This window comes from Vicia villosa, linkage group LG3 (assembly GCF_029867415.1).
Source record: "Vicia villosa cultivar HV-30 ecotype Madison, WI linkage group LG3, Vvil1.0, whole genome shotgun sequence".
Taxonomy (NCBI): Eukaryota; Viridiplantae; Streptophyta; class Magnoliopsida; order Fabales; family Fabaceae; genus Vicia; species Vicia villosa.
This window is the reverse complement of record NC_081182.1, coordinates 21,968,831-21,989,365: the sequence shown is the minus strand read 5'-3', so window position 1 is coordinate 21,989,365 and position 20,535 is coordinate 21,968,831. Positions and strand designations below refer to the sequence as shown.

The following is a 20,535-nucleotide window of genomic DNA, read 5'->3' as shown; positions in this document are numbered from 1 at the left end:
TCCAAACCCATAACCCGTTCACCGAATCTACTAAACCAACTCAATTGATAACTATACAAAACCACGGATACATATATCTGAAGTCGAACCTGTGACATTTTATTTATTCACGTAAACCAAACAGATCATCTATTCTTTTCTTCGGACATCTATTTCTCCGGTACCTACCAATAGTATCTTTAACTCTCACTTTTTTTTTTTTCTTTCTTTCTCATTTCTCTCTCCTTTTCCATTCCCAACAATTTCCACAGATCTGAGACACTGTTCGCGCCACCATTGACCTTTCAACTTCCCTTTTTCTTCTTCGTTGGTCGTTCTTCCTGTAGAACCAGACCTACCGAATCGGAGCTCCATATCCGGATCTATAAGGAGAGGTAAGGTTTGAGGATTTGTCTCTGTATTGACTCTTGAATACTTGAATTGAATTTGAATTGAACGGTTATTAGGGTTTGATTTTGATTTGACTTTCTACGATAAGAAAATCAGTTAATTCAAATCTACTTCATTCTGTTATAACCGTTTCGTCAAATCGTAGAAGCTCAGAGTGAGTTTGTAACTAACTGATTTGATCGGAAGTTGAAGATCGGAGAAGGATTCTTGAAGTATGGCTTCGAGTACGATTCGGAAAGCGATTGGTGCGGTGAAGGATCAGACGAGTATTGGAATAGCGAAGGTGGCGAGTAACATGGCGCCGGAGTTGGAGGTGGCGATTGTGAAGGCGACGAGTCACGACGAAGATCCGGCGAGTGAGAAGTATGTGAGGGAGATTTTGAACTTGATGTCTTACTCGCGTGGCTATGTGAACGCTTGTGTGTTGGCGGTGTCGAAGCGGTTGGGGAAGACGAGGGATTGGATTGTTGCGTTGAAGGCTTTGATACTTGTTCATCGTTTGATGAATGAAGGGACGGTGGTTTTTCAGGAGGAGATTTTGTATGCTACTAGGAGGGGGACTAGGCTTTTGAATATGTCGGATTTTAGAGATGAGGCGCATTCGAGTTCTTGGGATCACTCTGCTTTTGTTAGGACGTATGCGATGTATCTTGATCAGCGGCTTGAGTTGATGTTGTTTGATAGGAAGAGTGTTGGTGGTGGTAGTGGTGGTGGTTCTGGGAGTGGTGGTGGTGGGGATGATAGATTTGGTGGGAGGGAAAACTTCAGATCGCCGCCGAATGAATATGAGTATGGAGGTAGAGGGGATGGTGGGAGTGGAATGAGGAAGACGAGGTCGTATGGGGATATGGCTGATGCGTCGGGGCAGGATGATAGAAGGATTGTTACTGTTACTCCTTTGAGGGATATGAAGCCGGAGAGGATTTTCGGTAAGATGGGTCATTTGCAGAGGCTTTTGGATCGTTTCTTGTCTTGTAGGCCAACTGGGTTGGCTAAGAACAGCAGGATGGTTTTGGTTGCTTTGTATCCGCTAGTTAAGGAGAGCTTTCAGCTGTATGCGGATATATGTGAGGTTTTGGCTGTGTTGCTTGACAAATTCTTTGACATGGAGTATTCTGATTGCGTGAAGGCCTTTGACGCTTATGCAAGCTCAGCTAAGCAAATTGATGAACTGATTACCTTTTACAATTGGTGTAAAGATAGTGGTTTAGCAAGATCCTCAGAGTATCCAGAAGTTCAGAGAATTACTAGTAAGTTGCTGGAGACGCTTGAGGAGTTTGTGAGGGATAGGGCGAAGAGGCCTAAAAGTCCAGAGAGGAAAGAGGAAGCTCCCAAAGTGGAAGTACAAGAGGAGGAGCCGGTACCAGATATGAATGAAATCAAGGCACTGCCTGCCCCTGAGATTCATACCCCACCTCCTCCGCCTGTACCAGAGCCTGAACCAAAGCCACAGTTTACGGAAGACTTGATGAATCTGAGAGAGGATGCAGTCACTGCAGATGACCAGGGTAATAGATTTGCTTTGGCACTATTTGCTGGTGCACCGGCTAATAATGCCAATGGATCGTGGGAAGCCTTTCCATCAAATGGACAGCCAGAAGTAACTTCAGCTTGGCAAACCCCTGCTGCAGAACCTGGGAAAGCTGATTGGGAATTGGCACTGGTAGAGACAGCCAGCAATTTATCAAGGCAGAAAGCAGATTTAGGTGGTGGGCTAGACCCTTTATTGTTGAATGGTATGTATGATCAAGGAATGGTCAGGCAGCATGTCAGCACTTCCCAACTTACTGGAGGGAGTGCAAGCAGTGTGGCATTGCCGGGACCGGGAAAGACCACTACACCTGTTTTAGCTCTTCCGGCCCCAGATGGATCTGTGCAGCCAGTTAATCAGGACCCTTTTGCCGCATCTTTGAACATTCCACCTCCCTCCTATGTGCAAATGGCCGAAATGGAGAAGAAACAGCAATTGCTTGTGAATGAGCAGCAGCTGTGGCATCAGTATGCAAGGGACGGGATGCAAGGCCAAACTAGCTTGACGAAATTGAATGGTACTGGATACTATGGTGGAGGTCCTATGCCTTATGGAATGCCCCCGCCGGCCTATGGAATGGGACCTCCAAACGGGTATTACCATACTCCTCTCTGATACAATCTCCCTTTCCTTTTTTTGCCACATATCTATAGGTTGTTTCGTTTATTTTTTACTATGACAGTGTTTTCCTTTATTTTAAATGGTGTCATGTTATTCTTGAGATCTGCATTTAGTTCATGGGATGCAAACGAGACCGTTGGAGGAGACAATTTCTTGTTTGGTTTTGATGCTGAGAGATGTGTAACTCAATTGTGATGTCTCTGTGTATTGTGTAATAGTATCATTTTCTTCTTGATTTGGTACTTTCAAGTTATTCTTGCTCCTCTTAAAAAAACAATCGTATAACTGCTGTAAATTTTATAAAATTCTGGTGCTGATGATATCAATTGGTTATGCATATTTCCAACTTATGTTAATAGTTTTAGCTGCTTATTTGTAAAATTTTACTCACTAAAGTAGAATACTCCTGAACTGATTCTGGCTAGTTCTTGCACGAGGTTGTTGGTAGAATGAAATCCTTATTTTGCTAGCCATGCTCCTTTCGTTTTAAAATAACCAACTCTTGTTCCATTGTTTTAAAATATCCAAAGTAGTAATTTTTGTTTGTAAGCTTTCCAAATAGTTATGACGATTATTCTGTTATTTTGATTTATGACTTGAATTAAAATTGTTTTAAAGTTTGTAAGTGGTAATTTATAATTTCATCATGTCATTTATTTTAATTTTGAAATCTATGATTTTGTTTCTAAAATTGTAATATATACTATTTCTTATTATTTTTATAATAACATCTCATTCATGATTTGAAATGTCTCTCAACCATGCGCATTATATGAGCTTATTTGATCTTATACGTCGATATAAATATTTATGTGAAGTCTAGGTTGTATAATTTGTGAATAATATCTGGTTAATTCGAACCGGTCTCACAATTGTGTTAATGGTTGTTTTCTATTCGTCTTAGACAAGACACAAAAAAGGGCATTGTAGGAAAAACAAAATATTGATGCAACTATTTAGAGAAATTTGCTGAAATATGTTATGGTATTACCACTAAAATTTGACTATGTGGCAAAAAAATGTTAGGGTGGTGTTCACTACACTTTTTTTTAAACCAAAAGAAATTCAATAAAATCAAAAAAAGGGAAGTACAAGATCACAAGTAGGACCAAATAGCGCGAGAAAATCAAGAAAAAGTTCTAGTTCTAAGGCCTAAACTAGCCAAGATATAAGCATAAAAATTGGCTTCCGATCAACATCTAAGGCACCAGGTTAGTGTTAGAAAAAGCATTAACAACAAGCAACCACTGTACTTGATAAAGTGATGAACGTCATTTGTATTGTTTGGATTTTAAAATTCGGATGCTTTATTATACCTTAAAAAACTTCATCAACATTTTCATTTTTGTAATTTTTTTTCTGCAAATAAAAGAGTTTACATTTTAATTTTTGAATAAATCCTGCGCATTGTCTATGTATTTATATGCGTTTCTTTACCATGAGGTGAATTAATATTAAACTCAGTTTTTCACGCTTATACAATAAGTTAGAAGAAAATTTTTATTTTTTTAACGAAGCTATATTATAAGTTATTTATAAATCAATACAACAATAATAAATCATACATATTTATTATTCAATAATAAAATCAAATATTCAAATAAAATGTTGGTAAATTATACATTAGTGTTTATAAAATACAATAAATCATAATACACAATTTCAAAATTGTAATATCAAAATACATAAGTAATAGACAACTACTATGTATATCTCACGTCCATGTTCCTCTTTTACCTCCTATACTGCAATGTATGTTATGCGTATGCTAAGATGGCCTATAGAGTAATCTTCTTAGAAATGCCTTCTTGAAACTTGCCCTTAGTTATGACATTTCATCCAATAGCCACAATACGACGATATATTAGCAACACATCCACAACATAGTCCGCCCCTGTCTGCTCCTATTCTAGTATCTCTTGACGAGTTGACCTCGAAAGATTTTCTTTTGCATCTGATGTCATGTAAGAATGTGACACTCTATAAAATTATTGAATGCAACCATATACCGCATTCCATGGACAAGAAGAGGACACATGACGTACATTCTTTAGGATCAAATGCTCATAGTGCTCCTCAAATATTCCATTAACATCACTACGGAGGACAGTTACATGAGCATCAATTGTGGGGTCTCTGGATATATATACGCTGGAAATACCCAAACTAATGCAACACTCAAGTTGATATGGGTACATAGGTCAAGACTCATAAGCCATCCATTTAGAGTACAAGATTATCACCTCCAAGGGCATGAGATCGAAAGATGTAACAGGTATGAGACATCATCACGTATGATAGTCATCTCAGCAAACGAAACATGAAATAAAGAGGTCTCTTTGTGCCATCCATCCACAAACTCAGACAACAAACTATAATTGATATAACCATATACAGTCCTACATATATCCTTCAGTCCAGATAGTTACAAAACATTTCGAAACCATGATTCATTAGGTTGCGACAACTTTGCAAGCTTCCTACTATGGCGAATACATTTCTACGTGTCACGATACTAAAAAAAACACACAATTCAATTATTATAACATAGGTGTTTAAAAAGAGTAATTAAATATTTATGCTAACTCTCCATTGCACACGTGCCTAACATCATAATGTGCATTCAAAGATAGTAGTGAAATGTCTAAGGGGCCTCTCGAAAAACTATCGGGCACGAAAACATCAGGTAGAACAAGGGCTTGTAGGACATCAACGATTTCATGATGAGCCGGAAACACATGAATTTGGGAAGACTATGTCAGAGACATGAACCTAAGAAGACGATGCTTCTGCATCTATTGAAATTTCTCCAACTACGAGTCGCGAGGGTCTAACTTTCTCCTTGTAAACGAAAGTATGTTGGACCACTCTACCATGTCTTATTCTTTTTTGGTTGACAACCATTTTTTTATAATCAAACAAGACAAAGCATGTCATAATCATATAAAGTATTGACAAACAGAACCAAAAAACAGAAAGCAAATAACTCCAAATTTTGTTATTTGTACTAAGGGTTTGAATTTTAAAATCTGAACTCGACAGAATCAAAACTGAAGAAGTTGAGCTTACGAACCCTAAGCCACAACCATTCAAAATTTTAAATAAAAGTAATTTAAAACACATGACATATCTATTGTTTGAAAACCTAATGTAGCATAACTATAACATATTTAAGTAATGCAGGCATCTCAAATAAAAAAAAAAGGAATTAAAAACTAACCAAATATGAGAGATGAATGATCTTAGATTCAATGTAGTGGAGTAGAACTTGCAACACATATTAAGCTTGAATGTAGTAATTTAGAATTTCTGAGAAAATTTAAAGAATGTTTGAATAAGAATAAGCTCACAAGTTCTATTTGCTATGTTTTGTTAACTTTGTTGAAATGAAAAAGAGAAGGGAGATGGAAAAGTTTGAGCATGAATACTTAAACAAAAATGTTTGAATTTAAATTTTCGTAAGAGTTTCAGAAATCCATATTTATTTTAAATGTATTTTTACATAATTCTCAGATTGAGCATAAAATTCAATCCCCGTAGCTTGTTGATCTATATTTTAAAATATACTTTTATTATTATTATTATTATTATTATTATTATTATTATTATTATTATTATTATTATTATTATTATTATTATTATTATTATTATTATTATTATTATTATTATCTTTTAAGGGTCATGCTAACATGTGCCCTTAGGGCACATGTTAAAATACTATAATTAGAAAAAATTAAATTAAATAAAATGTAATAAAATCATATTTAAAGTTTCGATAGATTGAATGTACGCGTTTTAAGAAAATATTTCTATAAATATCTAATTATCTTGTGTCCTTGTGGCAAATGTTAGCTTTTCCCATCTTTTAAACATAGCTTTATCCTGTATTTGATTCATCCGAATTTTAAAACTCGAAATCTAGCAATAATTTTAAAATTTTGTCGTAATGTGTGTAAGACATGAACTATGATTAACATTCCCCAAACCATATACCCGTTGGATAAGCTCTTTATAAAATACCAATCCAATAATTAAACTGCTATTCTTATCCCCTCACATTAGTGGGATTAGGGGCCATGGCTTTGACATGGAGTAATTATTCAATTGTCAATTGTCATTTCCTACTTAACTTTGGTTACCAAACTTTTTATTATATTATCATTAATCTTCCTAGGATCCTAATTTGATGGCAAGTTACATCACTCATGCAACTAATCTTTTCAGCATTAACAAATGGTTGTCCCATACTCTTCAGTGCCCCATTGTTCGGACTTTATTAGGATTGAATATTTAAACTATTGTTTTCAATATTTTTTGGTGAAAATTGTCAAAAGGAGTAATCTGTCAACAAACGGGGTACTAGTTATTAAATGTAGTTCTGAAATTGCGTTTAGTAACTTTTATATATTAAAAGTCATTTTAACGAGAATTCCAAGACTACTTTTTAGAAGACCAAATAAGAAATTAATTATTTTAATTTTTAATGTACTAAATACATGTAATTTTTTATTTATTTATCATTTTAAACACTTAAAAAGTGTCTATAAGACACTCCTTAACATTTCCCAATTTTAAAATTTAAAAGAGTCCAATAGTAAGAATTTATCATTATGTTATTTCATATTAATTAATTTTAAAATTATTTTACAATGAATTGTGTTTTTTTTTATAAAAAATTAGAAACGATAAAATATAATTTTTAATGTATTAGAAGATAAAATATATTTTCTTTAAATTTGAACATTATTATTAGTTAGATATCATAAACTATACAAAAATTCTTAAAAAAAGAAATTACTAAAAATTAATAGTTATAATGTATTAACATTATCTCTCTTGATGAATCCAATGGTTGATATTTGTTTCTCTCATCTCTCATTATAAAATACTCTCACTTGATATGCTTATATATATATATATATATATATATATATATATATATATATATATATATATATATATATATATATATATATATATATATATATATATATATATATATATATATGACATATCTAGTGAGAATGACTAAGTAATAGGAGAATGTGAGAAAGAATAAGAACCATGAGATTGAAAAAGGAATGGTTGAGATTAAATTGTGATCTTTAATAAATCATGTGTCATGAAGAGGAAAGAGAAATTATTAATTTAATTTTAAAAAATATCTTTTAATCTCAACCATTTAATATAAATCCAATGATTGTTATTACATTCTCACATTCTCCTATAACTTACTCATTCTCATATAATATGTTACTAGTACTTAAGACCCGTGCGAGGCACGGGTTAAATATTTTGTAAGTAAAAAAATATTTTAAAAATACTTATAATTTAAAAAATTTTCTTATAATAAAATTACTATTGTATAAATAAAATGTCATGATATTATAAATAATACGACTTTTCCTGTCCATCATACTTTTTTAAATAAATCTATAAAAAAAACATTCTTAATTGCTCAAACTATTGTTATAAACTATTTGAAAAGCATAAGCATTAGTTGTCTAATCTAATACTTTCCCGTGTTAGAAATATTTTGTTTGGACAACAAAGTTACACATCCTTTAATGTATTAGCCGGTATAAAAGAAAAAAAGAGAAATAGAAGAGAAAGAAATGTTTAATTATATGAAAAAGACCTAAATATCCTTCTATGCATTAAATTAATTAAATGATAATCTTGATAAATAAACTATTTGATTTCATTTTTAACTTTTTAATGTTAAATAATATTTCTTAGTCAAGATTTTATAAATGTTATTGTAAATAATTATTTCTTCATTAATATATTATATTTTGTATATAATTTAAAAATAAATAAATTATTTGTAATTCTTATAAAATAATAATGTTATCCCATTAACATTTTAAAAACAACACTGTTGAATTCATATTCATGAAAACAATTATCATAAATTCAAATAGACGTAGACTTCACCTATTTATATCTCTCTCTTACTTATTTTTTCTATTCCAATCCAAACACACTCTAAATCAGTTCAACGACCATCAAGTATTTTTATCATTTAAAAAAAAAATACAAACATAAATTTTCTATTTTCTAGATTAACACAACATACTCTATGTCTCAAATTTAAACCCTAAACATAAACCCACGTTCCAAATTTTAAAATTTCCCAAATTATTAAAAATTCCACCAATTGCATGAAGTAAGGTAAGTTGTCAATTAAAAAAAATTTTAATATACATTATAGTTATTAGCTATTACATAAATCACTCCTTAAAAAAATACACCTTAAAGCAATGTAGCATATACATTGGTTATTATTCATTATTAAATAAAGTAAATCTTAAAAAATATATAAGTTATCAATTAGAAAAATGGTTTTAAAATTATAAAAGTTATCATTCGTTTTCAATCATAAAGTCAAATTCTTTTATTGTTTGATTTTATTTATTTTATTTAAAATTTTGTTAAATTAATAAATTGAGTCTTTCACACTTATTACATAAATATAAGAAATAAATATTACTAAAATACCATTGACATTATTGTCAAATAAATAAATAAATATCATAGACATAAAACACATACTTCAATATATATATTGGAAAAACTAATTAATCACTTATTTGAAATAGATTTGTTAATTCACAAATTGATAAACATATTAATAATCCAACACCAAAGAAAATTCTAATATGAAACGGGAGAGAAAATCATAATATATGAAGATTAAATTACAATAAATATATCGGCAAAAATAGTTTATCTTTGTTTCTTTTTGAATGATGTGAGAATCTGTTAACTTAACCTGAAAAAAAAAGTGATAAGACAGCAAATAGTTAAATAATATAATGAATATAATATGTAAAAATATATCAAGCCAGAAAGATAGAAGCAAAAGTAGTGGCAGGGGTGAAAGTTACTGTTAAAAAAAGAAAAATTAAAATAGTTAACGAAACCTAAGTTAAAGTTCACGCTAAGGCTCTTAATACTATTGAATCGAATGAAAGTTTTCCATCTCGGTCCAGCAACGATCTCTGGCCACTCTCACGCACCTTCAGCCATCTATGGAACCACCACAGCTTCTCTTTAATCAAAAATCAAATTAACCCTAAATAAAATTCATGAATTAAAACAACCCAAAATGAAATTAAGTCATATAAATAACCAAAAATCAAATTGATTCATAGCAATTTTAAATTTGAATTCGAATTTGTTAATCGAATTTGCAATGAATAACAAAAAAAAACAAAAGTAAATGACCCAAAAGTTAAAAAGAGGTCACAACTAAGCAGTGGATTCACCTTCCTTTGTGATATGGAAGGTCACCACTATGCAGCAGATTCAAAGTAATTAATAAATACAAAATCAATTTCACAGCTACCTGTGTACTAGATGCAGGCTAAAATAAATATGTAATCATCTTGATTGATAAGTGAATTTGGGGCTTAGGGTTTTCGTATGTGGTGAGGGTATGTTGTTAGATTGTTGTTTGTTAGCATGACAGATCGCAAACGAAACATATGCTTGAACGTTTTGTTAGTGTCGTCGTGAGGAGAGAGCGATAGAGAGAGAGGAATGAGAGAATTGTTTGAGTTCTTTCGGTAAATGCAGAGAGAAGAAGATTTATCAATTTTTTTTCTTTCGTTTACGTTGGAAAGTAAAGTGACTTATAGAGAAATAGGGGAATTGTGAACGATTAGATATTCTAAAGTTTTCGTTTTCGTTTTTCAAAAATGAAAATGAGTATTGTTTTGGAATAGTATCAATTTTTTGTTATTCCCCATATCTTTCCATATATTAGTACCAATTGTTTTGTCTTCCCAATATGGATAATTATTTTTTAACGTGTATAAAAACCCCTTCACATCCTTCCATTAATAAATTAATAAATAAAATAAAAAATTTAATGTAAATAATTAATAAAAAAGTAATTATTTTTTAAATAAAAGATTTCCTTTTTTAGAAAGTTTGTAAAATATGAGAATTGATGTGAGCATGACACTTGTCAAAATTGCCTAAAAACTCATTTTACTTTATTATTATGTATGATATATATATATATATATATATATATATATATATATATATATATATATATATATATATATATATATAGAGAGAGAGAGAGGAAAGAGAAATTATTAATTTAATTTTAAAAAATATCTTTTAATCTAAACCATTTAATATAAATCCAATGATTGTTATTACATTCTCACATTCTCCTATAACTTACTCATTCTCATATATCGAGCACATCAGAAAACGGAAAACACATTTCAATTCAAAAACATGTTGATGGTGTTATGGAGTTGTCCTAAGGTTTGATACTGGATTTAGAACTAGATTCTGCCGGGAAACACCGGCTGTGTTGTCCACATCCCCTTACACTCCAAAATATGATATGTTTTAAAACCATTGGAACAACCTTTTCCTTCACTCAAATTACCACGACAAATGAACACATTTATGTGTGGTTCTAGAGGAAATAAATTTCCCTTTGTTCCTGTCTTATTTTATCTTGAATTGAGTTTTCTCTGAATTTTTGTTGCAGGAATGAGAAAAAAAGAAGAAAGGACACAATGGTTGTCAGTTAGAGTTGTGCTGAATATTTCGTCTATGTCACAGCCTGAAGGATGAAGAAAGAAGACCAAATAAATGTAATAATTACTAGAAGAATATAACCCTTAATCCAATCCTTTTCACTAGAATCAGTATTGTTTTTAATTACATAATTTCAATCACTTTTATTTGGCTTCTTAAATTCTTTATGTCCAATTTTTCTATTTTATTATTATAATAATGCATATATATCTGGTAATTATAATTACATGATGTCTAGAAAAAATCTTGGTTTTGATGTAGGTAGATGGAAGGAAGTTAAGGAAAAGGAAAAGCGTAATATGGCAAGTGAGGTAAAATGAGCTAGAGATTGAAATATTAAAGGAAATTGTTGAAGCCTCTTCTAATTTCATTAATTTCATTGTACCTTTTAATGTTAATATTGAAATATATTTAATACTCCTTATTTGTTACTTTTCCTTATTTGTACTTTTGAGTTTTTATACTCCTTATGTAGTTTTATTTGGTATTTAGCAGGTTTGTTTTTAGTAGGATGTAGACTAATTTAGCAGGGTCTGTTTTTTTTGGTTTTCTTTGACAGGAGGGTATTAGATTCTGTGAGTTTTGCCTTCCAAAAAATATACTTATGATTATGCCTTCTCTTTTTTTAATAAATATACTTATGTTTTTGGCCTTCCAAAAAAAAAGAGTTTTTAATATTTTTTATTTACAATAGTTTAAATTAATTTATTATTTCATTTATAGTCTTTATTGGTTTATGATAATTTTTATTTATAACCGTTTAAATCAATTTGTTATTTCATTTATAAGTTTTTTAAATGAATTAATGAGTTCATTTATGATTATTGTAACTAAAAAATAAAATATGATTATGATAATTACAACACTTTATATATATTAATGAGAAATTAGATGAGTAATTAATTGGCCTCTAACTGAAATAATCAGCCTATATAACAATTACATGTTATTTGACTGTATTTTACGGGTCACTATCAAATGATGTCACTCTATATAAACTTTTCTATAGGATATATCTTACTTGAAATATTTTATTTATCAAGATATATTCTCAAATATTTTGTTGTTATTTTTTTAATTTTCTGATTCATATTTGAAGATTCTAAATTATTAGATTTTTTTTTAATTATTTACATAGTATTGTAATTAAATTACCCGTGCGGGAGCACGAGTCTCTTACTAGTATATATATATATATATAAATTTATATATATATATATATATATAAATTTATATATTTATATGTATATATAAATTTATATATATATATATATTATATATTTATATGTATATATATAATATATTATGGAAAGTTGTAGGAAAAATGTATTTTGTGTATTTTATTACGGGTTCGGGTTTGGGTGAAAAAACCCGAAACCCAGCGGGTGTGGGTGTTGTTTTTCCACCCGAACAGTATTTGGGTTTGGGTTTGGGTTCGGGTGCCAATTTCAGGTGCGGATTTGGGTAGTGTGAAACCCGCACCCGACCCGACCCGTTGCCATCCCCAAAAGAGGAATAACATATAGTTAATGGCCGTTAATAAGAAAGGCAGGAACACATCGGCTAAGAACCCAGATAGACCAATGCTTAGTTTTCGAGATAGTAAAAAAATCGAGGAATCCCAAATGATATCTTCCATTTGGTCATAACAACCACCATCAGCCACTTTGACGTGTCCCAAAAACTAATTGATAGTGGTAACTCTTGTGACATAATGTACTCAGAGTTATTGGAGACGATGTGTTTAAAGAAGGAAAATTTGTGTCCATATAAGGGACACGACTTATAAGAATTCAACATCACAATGATTCACCCTTATGGATACATTGATCTGATTATTTCTGTGGGGGATGGTTAATATGTTAGGATTGTCAACTCGCGGTTCCATGTGGTCCCCTACAATAATGCATACAATTTCATACTCATCATACCCGTCGCGAGGACCTATATGTTGTAGCATCTCTAGTTCATCTCAAGTTGAAATTTCATAATCTTCACGGTGGAGTATTCACAGTCAATACTAATCTCGTTAGAGTCAAGAGGATCTATCAGACATCACAACAAGATCAAAATGAAGGAGAGTGCAATGCCATGGAGATCAATGTAGGCTCTCTCACTGGCCAATTAAAGGAAATAAACATTTGGCCTCCGCAGGTAGAACAAGTCATGCTAGTCAGATAAGCAAGAGTGGATGACTCAACAAACTGCAAAAAGCAAGGCAAATAAGCGATGGCAGGCTAACCTAATTATATTTACAATTTCATTACATTACCATTTCTTTGTATAGTTAAATTATGTCAACATTATGTACTACAATATTTTCATTTTAATGATCAAGAACTTCCTCATGGAATATCTCGTTTCTTTGTGACTATGAAAGATAATGATGAGTCTGGGATATGACCAAAGAGATCAAGACTTAAACACAAAGACTCAGGGGTGTTGTCATAAATGCCACATGCGTATGACTAAAGCAATCAAAATCTCACAATGCAAATCATACACACAAAGAAAGTGGCAAAACCACGAAATTTGCAATATGTGACCCGCCTCCTCTTGGTAGCTAGCCACTCTATAGGTGGCGTTAGGTCTACCACACTTCGACCTCGTACCATATTTTCACCTGGGTGGGGGTAGGTGTACCGACCCTTGGTCGAGCATGACCCCAAAGACGTCAAATAAAATTCAAGCAAAAAACCTCGTAAGTTGAAGTAAATCTCGGAGAAGTAAATCTCGGAGAAATAAACTTGGAATCTAACGCATACACCTTAATCAGGTAACAACGACATATTAATTTCAAGTTTATATACTCATGTTCCCCTATGCAGGGTGTTGCATTTACATTAGCAGGAACACACACAAAATTAAAAATAATAATATTAAAAGTGGGGAAGGGCATGGACAATCTCTGAGTGAAACGACTCTTCTATCTCTAATTATTTGCCCCGTCCGTACTTTCTCCCTCAAAATATGCAAAGGAGAGTTAAAATGCTATACTTACAATTAATCATTCTCAAAAGACTCTAAAACATTTGGGAGAGCGGCATTGAGACATTCTCAAGGCTTATTATCGAGATCCTCCTGAACGACCCAAAGATATGCCCTCATAGTAGATAGAGAAACTTGAGAAAATAGGAACAATATTCTTCCAAAGTAGACGCTCAATGCTCTTTTGGAGTATGAGGTCTTGGCCGAGCCAAGTAGAAAAAGACCCTCGATACCCCTCGAGCATCATCAAGAATATTTACATCAAGGGAAGCCTCTAGGGAATTTCCTCCTCGCAACCACAAAAAGTTCGATTGATAAGATCGGGCTAACCTCCTCGTCATCCCGACTGGTACAAGAGCGTTGACCAACACCAGAGCGTTTGAATGGCTGTCAATCATCGTCATAGTTTGGATTCCCCTCTTAATTTTGTGAATTATCTTCTCACACTTCATCGAATCTATATATGACGATTATCAAAATAGCCATGATTGTAGGAAAAATAACAGATAGCAGGGGATAAAGGCACCAAGAGCTCAATAAAGATAAACTCCCCCCTCTTTGGTGTTGGAGTCCATCAAGAAACATGTTTCAATTAGCCACTTCAAGCATTTATTCAAAGTCTCATTCCGAGGGACTATGCCCCCGGCGTAGCACAACTCTTGGAGGAATATGATTAACCATTTCTTCAGGTAAAGCTCCTCTTGGGTCAGGTCACTTTCCTTGAGACAATGCATATTAAATGAAGTTATGCAAAGTAATATGTATACCTTGAGTATACAAGACAAGATCTTGCACGACGTCGTTTGATGATCCTGATTCATATGATCCAAGTATTATCATCGATGATGTATTTCAACGGACGTGATCAAGGATTTCTCGTTTAGCGAACGTGATAAAAGTGTTCTTATTGAGGATTATTTTAAACATCAATCATGATATGTGATGATCATCTAACATTTTAGTAATTTAAGGTGATAAATATGCAATGGGTTTATCAACCTCGTGGTTTGAACAAACTCTCAAGTCAAATGATTTATAGAGAATGATTTACGATGATGGTCAAGTAAGGTTGAACTTCACTACGGTTATTCAATATATATATATATATATATATATATATATATATATAAATTTGCTTAAAGAGCTACTTCTCGGTCAAATTTCTTAACATTTAAAATTTGAATACCTCTACCATCAAATCTTCCATTATGATGAGACTCAGGAATTCATATAGATTTCACTTCTAACAAATAGTTTGTACAAAAATAAGAATCTTCTGTGATGTACCGTTCAATAATCGAAGCTTTTGGAAGATGAAGATTCTTCGTGTACCATTTAAATATCTTCATGTATCGCTCTACTGGATACATCCACTGTAAATAAACTGGACCACAAATTCTAAGCTCCTTTACTAGATGAACAACTAAGTGAACCATAATGTCAAAGAATGATGGAGGGAAAAACATCTCTAACTGACACAAGATAATTGCAACCTTATGTTCTAAGTCGTCTAAATTTCTAGGATCAATGACTTTACTACCTATAACATTAAAGAATAAGCACAATATGGTTATAGTTACCCTTAAATTTCTTGGTAAAATGCCATGGATAGCCATTGATAGAAGTTGTTTCATCAAGGCATGACAATCATGAGATTTTAAGACAACTAATTTATGATCGTTCTCTAACACAAGTTTCTTCACAGTGGATGAGTATCCTTGGGGAACTTTAATACCCTACAAACAATCGCCAAAACTTTTTTGTTCTTTTTTAGAACGAGTGTGACATGCTAGGGGAAAATATGTTCTATTTCCCGTTTCTTTGAGGACTAACTCTTGTCGTATACCCATCACAACCATATCTTCATGGGATTTCTTAGTATCTTTTGTCTTGCCTTTAACTGTGAGAAGTGTTCCAATTAAACTATCACATACATTTTCTTCACACGCATGACATCAAGACAATGTGTTAAATCAAGACTAGACCAGTATGGAAGATCAAAGAACACCAACCTCTTTTTTCAAATATTTTTCTCCACGAACCTTTTTTGTTTCTTTCCAAAGAAAACATTAATGTGTTGTTGTCTTTTATAAGCTTTCTTCTCGGTTAAGGGCTTTGGAGCGATATCAAACTCCTACTCTCCATTAAAAGCCTTCTGCAATCTACGGTATGGATGAATAAGTCTTAGAAACTTTTGATGCTCAAGATAAAAAGTCTCTTTTCCTTTTTGTAATTGGTGGTGGCACATATCAAATTCACATGTAGGACACGCTTTATGTCCCTTGATGCAATACCCAGACAAATTACCGTATACAGAAAAGTTATTGATTGTGCAAAATAACATGGCACACAACTTAAAGTTATCAGATGTATACACATAATTGTAACACTCCAAATCTACCCAACGTTATATTTAAATCAGAATGCGGAAATTTCAAACATTAAACATGAGGCATTACATTCTCAACTTATTCCAACAAACAACCAACCTATATTTGCTTTTATTATGATACATAGCATTCGGCGTTCACAACTTATAAATCATATACAACTTTATCCAACTAAAATCAAAACTTCAATTTATAATTATTCAAGAATTATTGTAATAACAACAATTAGAAACAATTTCAACAACAAATATTAACAACTATTCATCATCTTATAATAATAACAACATGACCGACATAAACAATCATAATCCCATCCCGAGTGCTACGTATCAGAGCAAGACACCAATCGACTAACAGCAGCTAGAGACTTCATAAAGTTACTTCGCTTCCACAGCTATTCTTGAGTACCTGCTCAATTACCCATAATAGGTAACATCATTACAGAAGGGGTGAGATATCATACAATATAAACAGGTGTATGATAAACAGTATATTAGATTAGGATTATACAAATTCTACCACTTTACATAGCAATTATACAACAACGAGTAAGCGACTTAAATCAATACAACTTACTAGCAACAACAACTTAGTAACAACAACTTAATAGCAACAACTTAATAACAACAACTTAGTAACAACAACTTAATAACAACAACTTAATAACAACAACTTAGTAACAACAACTTAATAACAACAACTTGATAACAACAACTTAGAAACAACGACTTGATCACAACAACAACTTAACAGTAATGACAACTTAACAGCAATAACAACTTAATGACAATCATAACTTATAACCAACAATAACTTAACCACAAAAGCAACTTATAACCACATCAACTTATATCAAACGACAATTTATCAGATAGCAACAACAACAACAACACGATAACAACTTAAACATCGACAACAACAACAACGGTAACAACTTAAACATCAACAATAACAACGGTAACAACTTAAACATCAACAACAGCTCAGACATACAAATCGAATGTGACTCAACTATGCAAATGCATGTGGTACCATTTGGAGTAAAACTCCCAACGTAAACATATGCCAGGTTATTGAGGCATTTCAACAACGTAAATAGGGTGCCATCAAGGCCAACGTAATCAGGTGCCATCTAGGCCAACGTAAACAATGCAAATGTATGCATGCGACAACAACCACAATGTCATAACAACAACAACGAAACAACAACAACAACGACAACAACAACGTAAACAACAACTTGAACATGCAACAGATGCATCAAATTAATCCAACATTGGTCATACGACCTACGACTTAAACATGCCCACAAGTCGGGACAATAACAACGCTGAACAACATAATCAATTTTCAACTTATTCAACATTGTCCATAGGCCTACAACATCATCAACGTAATCAACGACAATTCAACAGCAACATATAACAACAACATTTCAACATAGTAATAACAACTTGTTCAACAACGACAACATATTCCCAACAACTTACTAACAACATATTCAACTATATCATGTTCAATAATAACATACTAGAAACAACATAACAACAACAACTCGACACAACGCTTACTCATACCGACTATTATTATAAGTCTTATTTATACTACTTAATAGCAACATATACTACATTCTACTCAACAACTTATACTTAATTGTCCACCAACTTACATCATCGGTCCTTATACTACTACCAAATTATTCCTACCAAGGTTGTAACAACTCTGCAGCTATCAACTTAATATTCGCTATCAACATCTACCACTAAGGCACAAACAACTTAATTATTATTATTTGTTAATTATCAATAACTCCGTTACTTGAATTACCGCTACATAAGCCATCATTATTGCTACAGTTACTTTTATCGCATTATAATTAGGCTACCGATTCAGCCTGCTACTTTATACTTCTGCCATTGCTCCTTCATGTTATTTTCCACTTTCTGCAACTTATACCACATGCCAACTATTTCTAATAATAAGCATTACTACTAGACATGGCAATAAAACCCAGACCCGCGGGTACCCACCCGAACCCGCCCCGAAGTTGACGGGGAAAACCCGCTTTGACTGGGTTTGGGTCCGGGTTTGAGTTTTCCCCAATTAGAAAACATGGGGATGGGTCGGGTAATGGGGACACTAGTACCCACCCCGAACCCGCCCCGTTTATTTCAATATGTACATTATTATTTATATTTCATAATTTATATTATTAAATATGTGTCTAATGTTTTAATAATTTGATTTGTATTTATTATTTTGAATATTTGAAATATATGTATGAAATTTTTTGAGATTGTTTTATTTTGTTATTTATAATGTAATTTGATTTTTGAAAAAGTAAATATTTTTACTAAAAAAATTGATTTTACGAAATACATGGTGGCGGGGCGGGGATACCCGAACCCGTTAAGGACGGATTTGGGTTTTAATTCCCCATCCCCGTTTGGGTTTGGAGCGGGTAACGGGGATTGATTGAGGATTCGGGTTTGGGTTTGGGGGAGGTAAAAACCGTCCCCGCCCCGCCCCGTTGCCATGCCTAATTACTACCAATTCATTTGATTGAATTTCTACAACTTAATTCAAGAACAGAACATTTATAACAACAACATAAAAATTTTCCACCACTAAAACACAATACAACAGCAACCTACAAATCATCCCCAAACCAACACGGAGCAACCAATTATGAATAACAACCAAGGACTCAGAATCAACCACATAATCAAACACCGACACTGAGGCAAATTCATAAACCCCATCCCACATACGTGTTCATCATAACCCCGGTTATAGAGTAAGAACCCCACCCTTACCTTTGGATTGGAGATTCCTCTACTCTCCCGGTTGCCATAGCTTATGCCGCCGCTTCCAACTTTTCTCCGAAAATCTTTTCTAACAACGTGCAGAGACGCACCAAAAACCTGTTCGGAAATCATTTTGTCAGACGGACTTAAATCATCAAAACAAAAATCGCTCCGGTCAGAAGTTACCTCTACGAGTCTGGAATGCTGTGTCCAAGAACCGCGACGATCCAACGGTTGGATCAGGAGAAACGTTTGTTTTGCTAAGGTGTCTCACCACAGAACTTGCTGCGAAAATTGAACTTCCCCTGGCTTTTCTCTTCCGCCATGGCTCTCTTCTTCACCTCTCCTCCCAACCCTTATTTTCTTCGTACAGTACAACAAAAACCTATTTCTTTTCTTTTTCTTTATTTTCCAAATAATCCAAATAACTTCTATAACTCTTATTGGGCCAATCATTCACACTTCCTCATTGCTATTTACCACACACTAATCCAACCCAATTCACTTAAATCAATTAGTCCAATAAATAAATCATATTATTCTTACTATTATCCTCCAATTAAACCGACTAAATAAATCCGACTTAAACTTAATATCTTCGATCAGCATAACAATCCAATTTCAGCTAAATCCAATAAATAATTCCTTCCATAATTTAATTAACTAATTAATTAAATTCGGGGCGTTACAATAATCAACATCAACGCCTTCCTCCTGCAAAGTCTTATATCTTCAATCAACTGCGCTAAATAAACATCTATATCGTTCCTTGGTTATCTTGGACCCGAAATCATCATTAATAATATCATATACTTGCGTTTCATGCACAACTATGGAAATAGGTTATAAATTATGAGAAGAACATACCTAGAAGTATGGTTACTACTCAAATTACCAAAAGAGTTTATTCCGTCGGTGGCAATTCCAAGCCTAAGGCTCCTCGGTTCAAGGGCAAAATTTGGAAACAAGAAATCAATTTTCTTCCATTGCAATGAATCAGCTACATGACGATTTTTTCTATCACACAATCTTTCATCTACATGTCATATAGTATTCTTTGTGTCATTAATAATAGCTAACAATCTCTTGAACCTTTAAATTATTGAAAGGTACAAAGTCACCTTGGAAGGAATACCCATTCTAGTTACACCATCATCATCTTCAACACCATTGTCATTTTTCTTATAGTGTGACTCCTCATACCTCAGGGCACTCCTACAAATTTTCATACTCTTCC

General features: G+C 32.7%; 1 protein-coding gene across 1 annotated transcript; it reads left to right on the top strand.

Annotated features, from left to right (window-relative positions):
- Positions 1 to 2,898, top strand: LOC131660623 (putative clathrin assembly protein At2g25430). The gene has a single exon (XM_058929901.1). It carries the CDS (start codon positions 605 to 607, stop codon positions 2,534 to 2,536), a length of 1,932 nt encoding a protein of 643 aa, XP_058785884.1. The 5' UTR covers positions 1 to 604; the 3' UTR covers positions 2,537 to 2,898.
- Positions 2,899 to 20,535: the final 17,637 nt, after the last annotated feature.